The sequence below is a fragment of the Lytechinus pictus genome, chromosome 1 (assembly GCF_037042905.1).
Source record: "Lytechinus pictus isolate F3 Inbred chromosome 1, Lp3.0, whole genome shotgun sequence".
NCBI lineage: Eukaryota > Metazoa > Echinodermata > Echinoidea > Temnopleuroida > Toxopneustidae > Lytechinus > Lytechinus pictus.
The window spans coordinates 17,829,565-17,849,687 of record NC_087245.1 but is presented as its reverse complement, the minus strand read 5'-3'; the positions used below and the strand labels follow the sequence as shown (position 1 = coordinate 17,849,687).

Here is a 20,123-nt window from a genome sequence, read left to right as displayed (position 1 = left end):
ATTTCTACAAAGAATGAGGCACAGCCAACATGAGGTATAGCAGAATAAGAACTTACAGAACTTATGAGGTAGATCATGGAACGTTTTTAACAAAAAAAAAACCCTTTCTGATAAGATTAGAATAACTATTACTACAATGAAACATACAATCTTATGATATTCATAAATATTTTTTTTGCTATAGATTAGGTTAATTAATATACAATTAATCATTAGCTGACTCACATCACATATCCTTTGATTATTTTTTTCTTTTGTTCATCCTAGAATATATTTCTGATTTATTTTATGACAGAATTTATCTCTGTGTTCCAATTTCATATCATTCAAATATCTGAAAAAGGACAAAATTGACCAGAAATAAAAGTAAACCTACTTTAAACATAGAAAATCATTGGAAATACAGATCAGGTAGAAAATATGAGTAATTCCATTGAAAGCCAAATAAGAATTTCTTATAAAATGGGGAAGGGGCAAATGATCTATAAGCCACCTAAATTCTCTTGAAGTTGTTATCTTTAAAATTAATTATTTATTTAGAAAAAATGCTTATGTTGCCCAATAGAAACTATTTAATAAGGTTTTTAATAGTTCAATGCCAAAGATAATATAAAGAAATTTGATATACCGGTACATGTTCAAAGAATTGTTTTAGTTCAAATGAGTTTTTTTTTCTGAGAAGAATATCTTCACATAAAAAGGACATAATGCTTCTATACAATAATACAACAGAACTTAATGATATCATTCCCTGATAATTCTTTAATGAATGGTTTTCATATCTCTTGTGTAAAAAACACCAAGATTCTATAATATATATTCAACAAACTATGCACACACAACACACTGGAAGTTTATTCTTCATTTGTACGAGCGAAAACACCCACGAAGATACATATAATAATATATAATTATTAAAACACTCTAAATATTTACACAAATGTTTGACACTTTCCCAATTAAGAACATGCTTCATGTTACTGATGAATAAATTGTTTGCCTGTAAATGGCAAGAAAATAATTTCATGTCACCTCCATTCTTAACTATCACCTATTAAAGCAGATTCCAGATTTTGAAAGCATTATTCTCTACCCTTCATCACTGGAACCTTGTTATGTGATCGGTCAGAGAGTGGTTGAGTGAGAACAATTGTTGAGCCTAAATAAACCCGGCATTTCACATGAAATCTAGATGTGGGACAATCTTTTTTACAAATAATACCACCCCCCAAAAAAATAAATGAAATAAATAAATCAATAAGAAAATAAACTAAATGAAATAAAATAAATAAATTATAAAAGAAATATAATAAAATGAAAAAAATAAGTAACTTAAATTAATTAAAAATAAATAAATAACAGAATAAAAAATAAGAAATGAACAATTAATAAATAAGACACACACTCAAAAAAGAAAATCCCTATATGATGTAAACTCTTCAATGGATCCCATGGCATTTGATCCATTAAAGATGTCTCTCGTTTTAACCAAATATAAACTCTAATTCTAGGCCTACGCCTACCCCATTCCTTGTCCTCAAATTATTCTGACCTAAAAACCCTACCACCACCCTAACACAAACCTATAATTCCTGACAGATTAAGACAGGAACAATCACACTGGAAGCTAATGTCAGTTGACCCTTCAACTTAATCTTTGGTAACATTAAAACTTGCCGATTGAAACTCAAAATGATGCATTTGGGTTTACATGGCAAGATTGTTTACACAGTAGTTCCAAATTGACAATAAATGTTACCCATACTGTAGACATATATTCATGGTTATATTTTGAGAAAATGTACATCAACAAATTACTGTAACTAGATAAACCATGAGAATGTTATATTAATTCTATACATACGATCTTCCTAGCATACACACTCCCCCAGCAAAGAGTCTGAAAGCAATTAACTAAAAGGACCTGGGTCCCGCAACACAAAGGTTAGCGATTGCTCGTATGCTTGATTTTCACGATTGATTGTACATTGTAGTCAATGGAATTAATTTTAGAAAATTGTTCTACGATCATTGCTAAGTTTTGTGTTACGGGCCCCTGAATTAATGCTCTTCTGCTTCTAAACACAGAGCATTATCAGAAATCGATTCGCTATTCCCTGAGAGGTACTGGTTACTATGGAAACAAACAATCTACTAACCTGATACAAATCAAAATATTTCCTGAGAAACTTCTTTCAGCAAATCCTAACCATGCCAGAGAGTGATTCAAACTCAATCTTCTAAACTTGACGTTTTGCAATGAAAAGGAAAGAAAATGTTATTAAATACGTTTTCTGCATGGACTATTCTTACCATCAGTGAATTTGGAAATGTCTGTGAATTGAGCATTAAGTGTATCTGGCATGGACTGGATTGCTGACATACATGTAAGTCATTCGTGTCAAAAAAGATATGAAGATAACAAGGAACTGTCATATAGTTTTCACACATGTCTTTTGTAAAAAACGAAATGAACGATATGAGGTATTTCACGTTTTGATATGAGTATTCTACTTAAAACACATTGTAATACTTAACATTCCTGAGAGTAAGATGGTTACAGAGCTAATTAACCTGCCCTCCTATAGGGAAAACATTAATAATCAGGATTTTTTTTCTCTCTATGGGAACTGGTGGAAACTCTACTTTTCCTATGGGAATTTCAGAATCCAGTTTAAAATTTAAATCATAGGTAGTAAACCTAGATTGGAGAGCAACAGTAACATGGGAGGGCAGTCAATAGTAGGAAGAGACATCTTCAACTTTTGAAGACTACCGTGATGTTTCAATACTGCAATTTAACCTGTAAGAATAACCCCTGTAGGATAAACAACTGAATGTGACTAGTCGACTCTTCAATTTGGATGCCATCTATTAAAGCCATGTTGGTTTTTTACTCAATCAATCCATCGAGGCTGAATGCTTCAAGCTAGGTTATCTCTGTTGATTATCACCACAAGTTTGGAGAATGTGCAGGAACAATATAACCGTAGATGTTCATTGCAAGGATGGCAGGTTTCTTCATACTTGTGATGGGTTTGGTGAACTATTTCAAGCATTGAATGTGAGGTAGGCTGGGGACTCAGACCAGACCGTTATCATCAAACATCTCCAAGAATATCTGAGGTATTTCATTAGGTCGGTCCAACTTGATGCACATGATGCGTTCAGCATGCCTGGCACTGATGGTCCTCAAGTCGGTGATCTGAAACATGAAACAGTTTTTATCTTTTAATTCATATCACGTATAACTTTCTTTCAACAACCATCAAATAATTTGTAAAAGCGAATACTAGTATCTTCTAGTCTGAAAAAGATAATAAAAGAACATCCTAACAGGAGTTGAAACTTCCAAGAATAGCCATAACAAGGTGGTTCATTAAACACGAGTCTTGCCTGATTTTGCAATCAATAAAATATGTAAATGATCTTTGGACCCCTACATGACCTTTGACCTAATGATCCTCATGAACCCAAGTGTACTATTATATAATGATTTGTACCAAAAGCAAACAACTTGAAATAAAGAAATGACAGCAAGTTGAACAAAAACTCCAAAACAGGATGGACATGACCTCATATCAACCCCTAGATGACCTTTGACCCCATCATCCTCATGAACACACATGTGGTATTACCCAAGCCTGGATCCATTTAATTGATGCAGAAATAAAGAAATAAAGAGCAAATTGAACAAAAACTTTAAACATTTTTGTAACAGACTATTAACAGGGAAAGTGATCACGAGGTCTCTGCCAACTTCGTACAGGCAAGACAAAAACAATGCTATATCTTTAAATTATTTTGTCCAGCATACAGAAATTTAAAATATACTTCTAAAATTACCTTCATGAGTATCTTGGCCCAGTGCACAGGGGTCTTTGGCCTGGATTCATTGATAAAATGCTGGAAGGCTGTTAACAGACTGTCTTGTAACGTCTCAACAAGCTTAGCCTCCTTCAAACCTGGTCGGTCTGTAAAAAGAAATCAAGATCAAAAATTCACAAGAATAAACCTTATTCATAAATTTCAACTGAAAAGAAAAAAAAATACATCCTTAGAATATGACCATGGCTAACATGAATGTATGACACAAGTTCTTGTTATACACAATGTTGTCTTCCAAATAATTAATGAAGGTGCATACATTTTTTATGTGCAATTAATTTATGCAATAAAATGGATGCATTCGATTGAAAAATTGTGAATATGGTAAAATGAAACAAGGGCAAAATGACAATTATGTCTAATTTTAGTCCATCAACTTTCCTTCCTGATGATCAAGGGCCTTTATAGTCCAAGAGGGTTCTCTTACTACCCTTCCAATATGGCTAAATAAACCGAACACCCTGAGAAAGTTTAGTACTTGAAATCATTGTTGATGTGTTATTATTCTGCACTCTATCACTCCAGATAGCAACCATGCATAGCTGAGATATGGTGGCAGCGGTGGGATCGAAATGAAGACTGAGATAACTCACCTCCTGCTATCAGCAACACTGCAGCTAAGAGAGCATTCTCTGTTTCTGTGAGTTGTAATCTGGACATACTGACAGCAAAGTCAAAGATGGGTTCAATTAGCTCACTGAGGACACCGTGATCCATGTCGGATTTGCCGACCCGAAGACCGTTGGAGAGGACCAACTTCTGACTGTCCGGGTCAAACTTCTGAGCTATTCTCAAGCACATGATCTCCATGCAGCAGGTCTTCAGAAGTAAAATTTGATCATCATGATGAAGCTACGAAAGATGAATTTAAAACAAATAATAGTGACTGTTAAAAAAAATCATAATTCAAGAATACGCATTATGTAAGCCGAATTTCCCCTTTTGTTTTATTTTGATGACTTTAGTATTAAAGTAGGCTGTAACTGAAATCTCTATTTTACATGAAGCAATGTGTAGCCAATGTGTAGCCAATTGTGTTAACACTTTCCTGTAAAATCGAGAGCATAGCTATCAGATCATATAATAGTCTTTAAAACACATTTTCTCAATAGATTTTTTCAAAAGAAGTTTTGCTGTCTAAATAACAACATCATACATGTACTTTGAATAAAGGTGATCTACTGAAAACTAAAATACAAAATGCCATTCATGGTTGATATTTTTCAAATAGCTATTTTTACACTAAAATAATAGTCACATAAAATGTTGAAAGGATAATCACTTCCCAAAACATGTAATTCATGGCTTGAGACAATAATTTATGTCTTAATTATTGAATACTTATCTTCTCATTCCAAGTAAACCAGGGGTTAACAACAATGTACCATTTTTCATCATGTAGAGGCTACTCACATTTGTAAATCCTGGTATTCTCTTGGCAAATTCCACTACTTTGACTATAGAAGGCGTCATGATCTCAGCTAAGGGTTTTTCATCCTCCATCTTCAGTTTCTTGCTATCAGGTTCACTCTAAAAATACAATAGATATTAATGATGACAAAATAAGTCTTACAACTATGGTACCTTTGCCATATTAAAATATATTGTAACTACCATTGAAACATTTATTATGATTACAAAAGTATTCCACATAGTTCGAACTCTTTATGAACAGGGCCCCAGGTATGTCCAGAAAAGCTGAGTGCAGTGGAAATCCATCTATGTCAAATGAAAACTTTTGAAAAAAGCATATTTCAAAAATAGGATAAAAATAAGTTACAAAAACTCAAAAATTCTCTTTTCCAGGATTGAGCTTTTCTGAAATTATTTTTAGATATACTTCAAGGTTTTTTCATCATTTATTGTTAATTTATGTGAAAGACGTTTATTTCTTATCTTTACCCCACTCCTGAAAAGTGAATAGTTTCCCACAACTCTGTGGGTGTATAGCAAATGCTGATTTTGACAAATATTCAGGAGAGGTCACTAAATACCTTAAACTTTCAAGAAAGTTAATTTCAACGTGGGGTGGGACGTCAACAAAATAAATTCAACTGTTACACTTGCAGTACCTTTGAAATGCCATGGTCAGGTCGCTTTACTGCATAACCCCCACATAGCTAAATACAATGTTTAAATAGCATGCTTTAAGATGACATAAATATTCTCAACATCAAATGAGCATGTGTGGTTTAACCTTGGCCTGAACTGACAATACAGACAGTCTCTTGGGTCACTTATGAACTAAAATGTGGCCCAAGATGACAAGTATACCACTACAATCAGTCTTTAGGGTAATGTTATTCTGTGAACTGATGAAAACACTCATTTACCATGGCAACAGCTGTGGGATTGCAGGGGAAGATTGATAGATTTGAATTGAAAAGGAAGAATATTGTAATCAACATAATTTAAGTTCTCCTGATATACTGTATGATAGCATTTAGGATGTTCAGGATTTTTTTTTATCCATTAAGTGTCAAATATAACCAAAATGCATGTAAATTGCATTTAGGTCCATTAAAACATATTTTTAATGAACATTAGAAGGAAAATCACCCCTTTTCTCTCTGTCTCACAGTATATAATTCATTAAAAAATGCACTTGCTGAAATGTATGAAAATGGGTCTGATATGCTGACAAATATAGAAATTAAAACATATTCTATGATTCATGGTGACAAAAGATTATGTGAAAATCTACTTAAAACAAGGAATATTTTGACATGGAAATTATGCAAGACAACTGGTAGAAACTTAATTTCCATCTCTAATCTGGGCCTATGGGAAAGAATAATTTTGGAGTACCAGTAGTGTACGCAGGGGGTGGTTACAGGGGTTCAAACCCCCCTTAAATTTTTGTTTATAACAAACCCCCCCCCCCTAAAATTTTTTCAAAGACCTTTTTTTTTTGCTTGTCGATTTTTCTTGAGGTACGAAACAACGTAAAGTTTGTGGTGATTTTTTTTTTTTTTTTTTTTTTTTTTGGGGGGGGGGAGAGGGTTTTCAACATTTCATTCAGCTTGAAACCCCCCCCCCTTTAAAAATCCTGTGTATGCTACTGTAGAGTTCACTGTAAGATGTTGTTCAAAATCCAAATAAAAAGGTTGATAAGAGAAGTTTCAACCCTTATGCAGGAAATAATGCAAACATATTTTGTTGAGTCAAAGACACTATGTAGTATGTGCATAGTTCACAGCCGATTTTTCACATCCATTACTGTTATGTCTCAATGAATATGAGAATTATAGATGAAAAGATGCTTGCTGGATTCCTGTATGAAAGAATTTTTCGACAAGGCTCTGACTTTTGATAAGGTGCCTAACAATATGAAGGCTGGATTTACAAGGAAAAGTTTATACAATTGATACTTTATATTTGAGGTTTAAACCCCCTCCCCATCCTTTTAAAAAATCTTGAAAAAGTGTAACATTGAAAGCACAAATTACCAAGGTAAACAATTAAAGAAAAGAGGATTAAATCAGATTCATTATGTGTGCGTACTTGAAAAAGCCAGAGGGGAGTCTAAACCATGAGAGGGTTTATATCTCCTCTATGAACTTTGTAAAGTAATGGATGTATTAATACAAACCTCATCCCCGGAACTTGATTCCCTCCTGTACATATGACTGGTTTGTTTATGAGCTACCAGAATAGCTCTAATCAACGACTCTTCATGATTTGTCAGCTGGTTAGTAGAGATTAGACCGGTCTGTCTCAGCATCTCTTCTCTGCTACGCTTCTCACGATTCTCCTGTATCAGCGCCCTCTTTGCCTTACGCTGACTCTCGTTCAGTACCACTAAAAAGACCAAGATTAAGACCAGAAAAGGGTTACACTTAAATCGTATCTACTGCCGCAGGTGTTTAAAAACATTAGTGAAATATATTTCTTCTTTATTTGTCAATGTCAATTTGTCAAATATGAATATCTTCTTGTATTCTTACACATGTCAAATTTGTATACTCAATCTCTAGAACCCATTTAATATGCCCTTATTTAGCACTAAGCCAGACCATTATTGGAGCAAAAGTACCGAGATATGTTCTGACAAAGTCTTAAAAATCTTTATCAAATAATCACCACATTCACTAGCACAGGCCAAATATCATAGTTTGAATGAATACATATTACAGTGAATCCTTGCTCTAGTGCCATACTATTGTGATAGTGACAATAACAACATTAACAACAATGACGAATATAATAATAAGATGATAACCTGGATAGAAATAACTGGAGCAATAAAACTTCCCAACACATTGAAATAAATATGGAGAGAATATATTAAAGAAATTGGAAGGGGGCTGGACGATATTTATCCTTCATAAAAGGTTTGGTAAATAATCTGCTAGTTGACCTTATGTCTAATCCCTTAAAGGAGAATGAAACCCTTGAAACCAGCTGAATCCATATCAAAGAGAAAAATCAAAGAAACATATTGTTGAAAGTTTGAGGAAGATTGAATGAATAATAAGAAAGTTATGATCATTTTAATGTCGAGATCACTAATGCCATGTAGATCCTTCCCATTGGCAATGCGACCAAGATCTGTGATGTCACACATGTACAACTCCCTCATTACTTTAGTACTTATTTCACTTATATTCCCACTTTTATAGAGTCTATCACAAGGTGAGGTGTTCTCTTTATGAGAGGACAAGTACAGAGGTTTCACAACATTATATCATTGATAAATTGTTTGTCATATGATTAGAATGAGCAAAAAGAGATGTTTTGGGGTATATCTTCAGTGTCCAAAAGGGGAGAGTTGTTCATCTGTGACATCAAAGATCTAGGTCGCATTGCCAATGGGAAGATCTCCATAGCATTAGTGATCTCGACATTCAAATGCTCATAACTCTTCTATTGCTAGTCCTATTTTACTTAAACTTTTGTTGATCTTATTCTTTGATTTTTCTGCTTTCACAAAAGCTAACTTGCTCCAAGAGTTTCATTCTCCTTTAAGGACATCTCATTGACTGTTTTCAGTTTATGGATTAAATGTTAAACATGAATGAAGATGACAAGAAAGAAGAAAGCAAGAGGGGATGATTTGGAAGAGGAGTAAGAGTAAGAAGAGAACGAATTAGAAAGAAATTATACAATGAAAGATTATATGAAAATGAATATAAAACTAAGAGAAGAAAAGATGGAAAAGTTGTGGCAAAGTTCTAGATCATTCAAAGATGGTGGATAGGAGCTGGTAGAATAAAGTTGAAGAAAAAATGAAAATACAGGAAGAAAATGGATTTGGCAATACAAGTAGGCACTAGGCACTCACTGATTTTTAAAGGATTAAAAAAATACAAAATATTGGTGAAAATTTGAGGAAAAAAAAACATCAAAGATAAAAAATTATTAGAATTGTATTTGTCTGATTTGTGACTTCATATGTGAGCAGCGCAGCTTCCCCAAATATTGTTTATAAATCAATGAAATGTCATATTCTAGAAAACAATGACAATCTTCTTATCCTTCTTCTTTCTCCTCCACCTCATCTTTTTTTTCTTCTTCTTCCTCTTCTTCTTATTCTCTTCCCCTACTCTTCCTTTTTCTTTTTCTTCTCCTTCTCCCTCCTCCTCCTTCTTTTTCTACTTCTTCTTCCTCTAGTTCTCTTTCTGATCAATATACCCCTGATAGAGATAGATGGTCATTATAAGAGGAAAGTAGAACTTACATAATAATTGTCACCAGGCATTTAACAGTTGGAAGGAAATGTCATTGAAATTGAAGGGATGTATTCTCATCTTTAGAAATTGCAAAACAAGCTGTCCCTCATCTTTTTTTGTCCTTTTAACTTTCTGTTTGTCCATTTATTCCTTCTCTTTCCTTTTAATCTAAAGCTCTTGTCCTTATGTGGCCTTCTTTAGGACACTTCATGACCTCGATTCACACAAAAGAGACCCAAGAAGACACCTTGCTCTGGGATCTTCAAAAGGAATACCGATGACAAATAGATCACGTAACCTCACATCACCTCAAACATCCTTTCAAAATTATTGATTAGAAAATAACATTCACATCGTTTCTTAAGCTCAATGCACACAGCAGGAAAGATGGGATGAGGTTACTTTGCACATGCGCTCTGCACATGCAAGGGCTCAAGACGTGACAATTTCTTCATGTTTATATATTTCCCTTGTAATGTTTCTGATGGCTGTCTTGGCGTTGCTATGTTCCCAAGGATTGCTAGGCAGGGAGGTTCTTAAGATAAAGGTTACCCATTGTTGTGTATTAAAAACTTAAAGACCTCACAAATGAACAACTCTCAATCATCAACAAGTCAAATAATTTTTGTAGCAACAATAAGTGACAAATATATAATCATCCTTACGCGAAAGTCATGTAGTGGAACGAGCGATAAGAAAAATTGCGATTTCATCATTTTTAAAAATTATTTCGAAAAAATATTGTGCTCAAGATTTCACATAACATGGCCTAAAGCCAATGATTGTTCCTTAGATGCTGTCAATTCAAAATATGACAAAAAACAAAATAAAAGCAGTTGAAATAGAATAGGCCTACACTGTCGTTCTTTACATTTCCTTGTCATGCTTATGTGTGCAGTAAATATAATTTTGGTGATTACAAAAATAAAAATGTATATATCATTAGGCCTACTTTATGTGCAACATTTCCCTACCACTTGGAGAAGGTTTCTTTAAAAAAAAATTTCCACAATCTAATCCGATGACACTAAACTTTATAATGTTAAAGGGGAAGTTCACCCTGACAAAAGTATATTGTAAAAACAGCAGAAAAATAATAGAATAATATTACTTTGAGGTAAATCCAAAGATTAAAGTTATCAGATTTTTTTTCATTGAGACGTCATAGGCAAGCAGTTTTCCATAAAAAATATAAAATATGCTATTTTTTGTCAAAAAATTGAAAACTGTTTTTATTGTACCTTCAGTTTTTCAATGGACAAATAATCTCAAACCTGCTCCTGAAAGAAAAAAGTCATCATGAACCATTGAAAAATAGAAATATATATGAGGTAGCTGCTTGTTGGAGGTCACAAATCAAAATGTCAAAATTCTAATAACTTTTGTAATCTTTGATGGATTTTCCTCATTCTTTCACCAATATTTTTCATTATTTCTTTTGACCAGTATCTTTGCAACACACATTTCTTCAGGATGAACTTTCCCTTTAAGGAAAATCTTGGTACAAGGGTCTAGTTTCCACTCATAGTTCTAAACCACCCTATTTTTGTATCAGGACATAAAGCAAATAAAAAACCCTGAGACATTCATTCATCATTGTCACCTATCCAAAGCAAGGCAGCAATAAGGACATTCTTTCAAAAGAAAAGATACAAAATCCAGGAAAAATGACCAACTAATCCATTGATTTGACAAACAAGCAGAGTAAAAGTAGTACTACCTTCAACCAAGCATTCATAATCCATCAACAAAGAAGAGAAACATTTTATGCGGCTTGCCTCTCAATGGTATTGGCTTATCACCATAATTATTCCACAACATTGGAAAGTCTGCATCTCGTCCTATGAGACATCTATTACCTCAACAAGGCTGCAAAACATGACACAAATTATTACAACAACTCCAAAATAGGCCGAGCTAACAGTGTATTTATAAAGTTATAAGCAGGTATTTGCTAAAAATAAGCAGGACAAAAGTAACCCCTTTCCCTTCTAGTTCTATTGCATGACTTCATTAGTTTTTAGCATAATTGGAGATAAAAATACAGTTACCATTTGAAAGGGGCATACTTCTCATGAACATTTTCACATTAACTACTGATATTGTAACTTTTCAGGGTTTTTTTCATAACGCTTTGAGAATTTTCCCCTGAACCAGCCTAAATGTAACAAAAACGAGGACTACATATTATAGAGCCTACATGTACCGCTACAAGTACAAAATTCGAAAGTCCCCCTGAACTACATTACTGTAATCACATGCAACTACAGGTTTCAGAAAAGATCATCCTTACATATGATGGGGTGACCATAATTTGCGCGCATTTTAACAATTACCATGAGGTTGATTTGCAATCAAAAATTTCTCACAGTTCACACAAAATTAATCAAAATCATAAATATCAGACGGAAGGCAAGATCCCAAAGTCATATTCGCTTGACGGTATTTTAAATTAGGTCAAGGGTTTCGCTGGTATTGCGATTTCAAAATTCCATGGCGATCGACTAGTGCCCACTCGGCTGAAAAGTGTCATAAAAAAGTGTGACCTCAATTTGCGCACGATCATTTAGCGAAGCTTTAGAAACAAAATCAAGCAGATAAAGGTAAGATAATGGTATCAGATGGGGGTTAAAATGCCATAAATTCGGTTGGTAACATATTTTACTTACAATGTTCCACTTTGGAGACATTCTTTCAAAAGAAAAGATACAAAATCCAGGAAAAATGACCAACTAATCCATTGATTTGACAAACAAGAAGAGTAAAAGTAGTACTACCTTCAACCAAGCATTCATAATCCATCAACAAAGAAGAGAAACATTTTATGCGGCTTGCCTCTCAATGGTATTGGCTTATCACCATAATTATTCCACAACATTGGAAAGTCTGCATCTCGTCCTATGAGACATCTATTACCTCAACAAGGCTGCAAAACATGACACAAATTATTACAACAACTCCAAAATAGGCCGAGCTAACAGTGTATTTATAAAGTTATAAGCAGGTATTTGCTAAAAATAAGCAGGACAAAAGTAACCCCTTTCCCTTCTAGTTCTATTGCATGACTTCATTAGTTTTTAGCATAATTGGAGATAAAAATACAGTTACCATTTGAAAGGGGCATACTTCTCATGAACATTTTCACATTAACTACTGATATTGTAACTTTTCAGGGTTTTTTTCATAACGCTTTGAGAATTTTCCCCTGAACCAGCCTAAATGTAACAAAAACGAGGACTACATATTATAGAGCCTACATGTACCGCTACAAGTACAAAATTCGAAAGTCCCCCTGAACTACATTACTGTAATCACATGCAACTACAGGTTTCAGAAAAGATCATCCTTACATATGATGGGGTGACCATAATTTGCGCGCATTTTAACAATTACCATGAGGTTGATTTGCAATCAAAAATTTCTCACAGTTCACACAAAATTAATCAAAATCATAAATATCAGACGGAAGGCAAGATCCCAAAGTCATATTCGCTTGACGGTATTTTAAATTAGGTCAAGGGTTTCGCTGGTATTGCGATTTCAAAATTCCATGGCGATCGACTAGTGCCCACTCGGCTGAAAAGTGTCATAAAAAAGTGTGACCTCAATTTGCGCACGATCATTTAGCGAAGCTTTAGAAACAAAATCAAGCAGATAAAGGTAAGATAATGGTATCAGATGGGGGTTAAAATGCCATAAATTCGGTTGGTAACATATTTTACTTACAATGTTCCACTTTGGAGACCTATGCTTGCAAACTGGCAATTTCTTGATGCTCATTGAGAAGTTCAGATTTTCTCAGAGCAGACGCAAAAGGTATCAAAATTTGCCGATGTTCTGCCAATATTTTCACAAATTGAGACCTTACCTTCGAGTTTTGGGCCGCTTTTTCTGTTGGTGATATCAGTTTTTCAAGACATTAAAAATTAGATGCAGAGATATATTAGGTAATGCGCGAATTAAGGTCACACTAACTACTCCATGTTCGCATAATAAATCCCTTTTTCATGTCTATTTCGATTATAAACAAGAAAATTTTGAAAAGGAGAATTGAATTTAATAATTATTTTACTACATGATTGGAGATAAGCCTGATGTAAAACCATACATTTGGGCACGGCTGCATATAAGTTATTACAAACTTTCATCAACTCCTTCATGCCATTGGTGTTTGTGAATGATTTATCATGGAAATTACCAATGGATTGCACAATTGCTATAATAGTAAGTATCATTGTCCTCCTTATCCCCTGTATATCATCATAAAATCCAAACCATAATAATACATGCAGCATTGCATGCACTGACTAGAATTCTTAGTCTTATTGTAATTGTATGAAAGTGTATTCCTTTTCAGAAGCATATGACCTTACCAAGAGAGGTCACGCGCTATCTTGTCCTCAGAACCAAAACTTTTTTTCGATATTGTCCAAACTTTTTTTTTTTTTAGTTCGATTGTAGATCCATGACATGAGAACTGTCAAGAGACTGGTCCCCTCTGACAGAAAGGACTTTCCATCCTTTGAACAAATTCAACAAAGGCTAATGCCAGGCGCTTTGAGTAATGTGACCTCATGAATCAATATATTTGAATGGTCTAATAATCCCATCATTGAAAGCAATTCTGCACAACACATGAGCATAAACACTTCCAAACATCCCCAACGACCCTCCTTGCCCCTTCCCTTTGTAATCAAGTCTATTTGCTGTTTTCTTGACCTCACTTAAGGGTCTATAATTGTCTCAATAGAAATAAAAGACCTTTATGTCACCCAGACAGATAAAGAAACACTTCCTTAAAAAAGGATGAATTTGGCTGATATGTTGACCACTGAAGCCAGAGAAAAGATCTTTGCCTGGCCTGAAGGTCAGAATTATAGGTGCATCAAACATTGTGGGGAGAATGACAAGGTAACAGGACAGACTAAAATAAAATCACAGAGGGAAACAATTCTGATTTTATTTCTTATAAACATGGGGATGAGACATTTTACCTTCAAATTAGCAGAAGCCTCTATTAACCAAGACACGCAAGTAAAATATCAAAGACTCAGTGTTGAGCCAGCATGCGCAATAAATATTCCATACTTTTTCAATGAATGAAAAGCAGAAACTCCGCAAGAAAATTCCTTTCAAACCTTGTGGCCAAGAGAACTGAAAAGAGGGATTACACATCAATGTCCTTAATTATCAAATTAATTCATTTCAACCTCATGAGGTCCATGAAATTCTATAGGAGTAAAATCTTTTCCTGCTTTTGGATGCACATGTCATACAACGTATTATTAACTGTACAGTATAATGATACGATCACAAAATATTCAGATGCCATGGATTGGTATATGATACCGGTATCTTATGGAAAATTTCAGATGAAAACAAACTGATTTTGTAAAAGCGTTAAGACATGAAAACACAGTTATATTATCCAGACCTCATATATCCACTCCTTGTATGAATTCTCTCAGACTTGTCTCAAAGCAAGGAATGCCCTTGAGAGTTGGTATGCATTGATTTTATACACTGTACTGTGTTGAGACAGAACAGAGAAAAAATCTAAGTCACTAATTATTGCAGGATAACATGCACTTCAGAAAAGCTCAAAGGTTAAACTGAAGCCCGCCAAAATGGCAGATTAATAGAAAGCACGTCAATGTAAGTGTTGAAAAATCAATAAAAAAATAAAGTGATGAAAACTTACAATCTGGTGCCATGCCAACAGTGAGACACTTCTTATAACGACATTGCTGACATTGATTTCTTGTTGTTTTGTCTATGATACATTCTTCATTCCATTTACAGTAATAACTCAACTTCTTCTGAATCGTCCTTCGAAAGAATCCCTGCATCAAGAAGGGGTAAAAGAAAAATTTTCTTCATCTTGATTGAAAATGAGTAATGTAAGAAAATGAAACACTTCGCAAGTCAAATGCTAATTAATTAAATAAGGAAATATGCTTGTATGCATACCATCCATGCAAGTAGAAAAACTCAAGTCTTTACCTTTGCAATCTTTATTGTAACAAAAATAATCACTTCATGAAGAATTTATACACAACTATATGTTCAAATACATGTTTGTAATTGATAGATTTCAATTAATCCGTGTTCATGGAATTTAGCTTGCATGTACTAGTATGTGGCTTATTCTGAGAGTTGAAAGTTCACATAACTGTTCCTGTTTGTCCCCTTTTTAAATATGAATCTAAGTTTCTACTCTAATAATTAGACACATTGATAATTTTCATCTCATTTTAATGGTCCATTATTCTCAACACCTAGGCCAATATAGTACAAAGATCAGAACCAAAAACCTAGTACAACATTCAGAAAGAAATGATTATTCTGTTAAGACCTAATACATCAAGATCTTCATTAGATCTTCGCTGTTCATGTGTAGTCTCCAATAACATACCCTATTTTCACAAAAACACAACACTGGATATAATAACCTAACAACTTTGTGTAATGGTAGCAGCTCTAGGTAAAAATACAAAGAGGTGATTTCTTCCCTAAAATTGTTCTGGATAAAGAAATTATAATATAAACTAGACAATATTAAGACCTATTTAACTCTTTTAATAGTTATTATAATAATATGAAGGTTTTTATCTTCTTTAACATGAATATAAACTTAATTGAAGTTATATATTCATATAAAAGTAATTCATGCATTGAATTAAAGAAAAAAGGGTCCTGGGAATGACACTCTAGTTAGTGGAATTTTAATTTAATTTCTTTCTTTTTCTTCATTTCACCTCATTTCACTTATTTCTTTCTATTTAATGGTACTATTTTTTGTCTGTGTGTTTGTTGTCTGAGGGGATATGACAGAGTTCAGACTCTTATTTCATCTAGCTGTAAAGATGTAACTGATAGCAAGTCGGATAATTTTGTTTAAACAAAAATTAAGCTGGAGCAGTTTCTCTATTATTAAAGTCATCTTTAATAATAGGGGGAGGGGGGGGGCCACTTCCATTGACGAGTGGATACCATGTGCGACCATGGGGTCTCGAAAAGCACCCTAAACACATGTTTTCCATATTCTGAAAATGCACCCCTTAACAAGTATTGGCGTGTGAAACCCTACCCTTATTAAACAAGTATTGGAAACAAAACGATACTCTTGGCAAGTACTCCCTGAATTAAAACCCTAAACAAGTAAAGCGATATTTTTATTGTCACGGACGTTGGTCGTCGGTTTTACCTTTACCTACATCATTGGATTAAATACAACCCCACCTCCCACACCTCGCGCAAATCGTACTCTAAACACGTAGTGTTGACTCTTGGGGCAAAAAGTATATACATCCTTTATAAAACATTTTAGTCTTAATTTTTTAGACCCTCGCAAATTTGACCCTAAACACGTAGCTTTTCTAGCGAAATAGATACCCTTTTTTCAATATTTTAGTGTTTTTGACACCCTTATTACGTTATGTACATATAACGTGCCATATCTTGAAAAAAGACATCCTTTTTACGTGTTTTTTGGTCGCACATGGTATCCACTCGTCAATGTAAGTGCCCCCCCCCCCCCCCCCGGGTCACAATAAGTTGTTTTGTTTGTTTGTAATCTTTTATGCTATGAATGTTGTGGGATCTGCCCTACTATATGCCCTCTGGGCCTTATTATATGCAGTTCCCAATTTCATTTTTACCTTTGCAGAGTGACACTGGTAGATAACTTAGTATGTTTCATCTTCCATATCTATTAAAACCAAGAATGTAATAAATGTATATTGAATTGAACTAGCTGTATAAAGAACCCACCTTACATCCTTCACAGGTCATACACCTGTAATGATATCCTGTAGCAGCATCTCCACATACGACACATGGCTCTGGGCCATTGCTAAGATCCATGTAGCTTGGTATGTATGGTGACTCTATGATAAAAGACAATACAAAACAGGAAAACTACTCATTAACTTTATTCAATAAAAATACATGGATAGAGTGTGGATATTCATCATTATTACCTATACAAGGCATTTTAGAAGATAAATAAGTCATATTTCGCTCGCTACTTTAAATCCGAGACCAACGAGGTAAACATTTGCCATGTTGCCCTCCCCGGGCTTAGCCCATAGAAATCCTGTACAAAATAGAGGGCAATATTGGCCATATTTCTGCTAGTGCACTTGTGCAGTAGGAGCCGATTTCGATCGCTAATTTCAGCATTTCAGAAATCTGGCTGGAACCAGTTTATGAACCAACGCATGCGCGGCGCGGCCAGTGCATACACAAACGTAACCAAGCGTAAGATTTCTACGCATGGAGTGTATGTGCGCGTCATGCATGATGCGCGACTGCAAGGTAACAATTACGGCACAATTGCTTATTAAGGATTACTTCGCTAAGGTCGTAAGTAACATGAAATCAGAAGTAGTGATAAGCATACAGGCATATAAATTGTTCCAAATAGTAGCTTGAATTACACATTGTACAGCCTTACATGTAGGTAATAATAATAATATTGCTCTTCTTTCGGGAAACATCAAATATGTCGCCCTTAAAAGAACCATATTGCCCTCGTCTAAAGATTCGGGCAAATATGATTCTGTTGCGGGTGACATATTTGATGTTCCCCTCAAGGCCAGTCAATATAATACAAATGAAGTTGCATTTCAGACGCCCTCGAAATGCACCTCGAGCGGGCTTGTCAGGATAACGTGCAGAACAGGGCAGGAGTGGTGGTCTTGCACGATTTCGTAAGATCTTCTCTTTCCTCTCTTTCCTTTACTTTTCTAACTGATATAGATTCAACAAAGAAATTATTATGTTTTTGGAAAAAAAGGAAAGCAAATTAACAAGGCAACAATAGTCAAAACTGACTAGTTTGCCTATTCAAAATAACAACAGTCAAAATCTGGGGTTTAGGGATGTGGAAGTGTCATAGTGTGTTGATCAGATGGTTGTGGGTTTGAATCCTACTTCAGGTGCTTGAAACCACCTTCAGCAAGAAATTTATCCAAACTGGCTGCACTCGACCCAGGTGAGTTGAATGAGTACCCGCTAGGATTTAGCTCCAACAGTATAATGGTGGCTCAGCTCCAGCTGGGGTAATGATATGATACCATTTGTAGTAGGGTCCAAGATGGTACCAGGTAATTACATGCAGCACGGCAGCAGAATGCATTTTGTAAATTTTGTAAATTTTGTAAATTCCAAGTACGTAGGAATTCCAAACTGTTCTCTGAAAAGGAGCATTTCTAAGGTTTGATTAGAGTTTGATTCAGGGACTATTTTCTTATTAGTTTAATATATGTTTTAAAAAATTTGTTACCAAATCTTATGCACCTACATCCTAAAAAAAAATTATATATGCCTATGAAGAACTTGATTGCATGATGTTAGACAAGGGGTGTTTGGATTTTTTCTCATCGAGCAGGGGTCTTTTTGTTTAAATCAAATCTGTGAAAAAGAAATTCTTGTATGATTTCTTGTAAACTTTAATAACCATTGTATTTCTGATTTTTCCTGCTTTCACAGGATTACTAAATTGGAATCAAATGCTTCCCCTTTAAACGAATGAGGAAGTTCAAGGTGGAAGTTGGCAGATACTGAACATGTGTCAATCCATGGAGGAACCATTATGCCCTCTGATTTCAAATTAAAACATTCTCTTATTCCAGAACTGGAACAATATTCACTGCAAGTACCAGGCTATCATGAAAAAATAATTACATAACAACTGACCCAATTCCATATCAAAGGAAAGAATCTATCAGGATATGATGAGAACACAGTTCAGGCCAATTCCAGACCTTTTGTTTGACTAGTATCCAGCCTATAGATATCAGTACCATTTTACCAATGAAATACGTATATTTGGAAGACAAGAATAAAAGATGGAGGATGGAATTAATGCATGTATATAAGCTTGAAGCACTTTCATAGCATTTTCAGAGAAGTGTGGACAGCATCCATAATAATAATAATAGTCAGTTCTTGTATAGCGCATAACAGTACACATTATAAATAACTTCTCTATCCCGGGGGGGCCACTTCCATTAACGAGTGGATACCATGCGCGACCATGGGGTCTCGAAAAGCACCCTAAACACGTATTTTCCATATTCTGAAAATGCACCCCTTAACAAGTATTGGCGTCTGAAACCCTACCCTTAACAAGTATTGGAAACAAAACGATACTCTTAGCAAGTATATTCCCTGAAATGAACCCCTAAACAAGTACAGCGATTTTTTATTGTTATGTCACGGGTCCGTCGGTCGTCGGTTTTACCTTTACACACCATTTGGTTGAGTACGGCCCCACCTTCCACACCTCGCGCAAATCGAACCCTAAACACGTAGTGTTGGGGCAAAAAGGACATCCTTTTTAAAACATTTTAATTTTGTTTTATCATCTCCGCAAATTTGACCCTTAACACGTAGCTTTCCTAGCGAAATAGATACCCTTTTTTCATTATTTTTGTGTTTTAGACACCCTTATCACGTTACATACGTAACGTGCCCTATCTTGAAAAAGACATCCTTTTTACGTGTTTTTTTGGTCGCGCATGGTATCCACTCGTCAACGTAAGTGCCCCCCCCCCC

At 34.7% G+C, this 20,123-nt stretch overlaps 1 protein-coding gene across 1 annotated transcript; it reads right to left on the bottom strand.

Moving 5' to 3' along the window:
• Nucleotides 1-1,325: 1,325 nt before the first annotated feature.
• LOC129264202 (thyroid hormone receptor alpha-like) lies at nucleotides 1,326-18,738 on the bottom strand. The gene is made up of 7 exons (XM_054902061.2): nucleotides 17,334-18,738; nucleotides 15,262-15,403; nucleotides 7,481-7,689; nucleotides 5,302-5,418; nucleotides 4,482-4,740; nucleotides 3,847-3,974; nucleotides 1,326-3,205 (listed from the first exon to the last, which is right to left on the bottom strand). The coding sequence occupies exons 1-7, from the start codon at nucleotides 17,424-17,426 to the stop codon at nucleotides 3,083-3,085; spliced, it is 1,071 nt and encodes a 356-aa protein (XP_054758036.2). The 5' UTR covers nucleotides 17,427-18,738; the 3' UTR covers nucleotides 1,326-3,082.
• Between the last annotated feature and the right edge of the window lie 1,385 nt (nucleotides 18,739-20,123).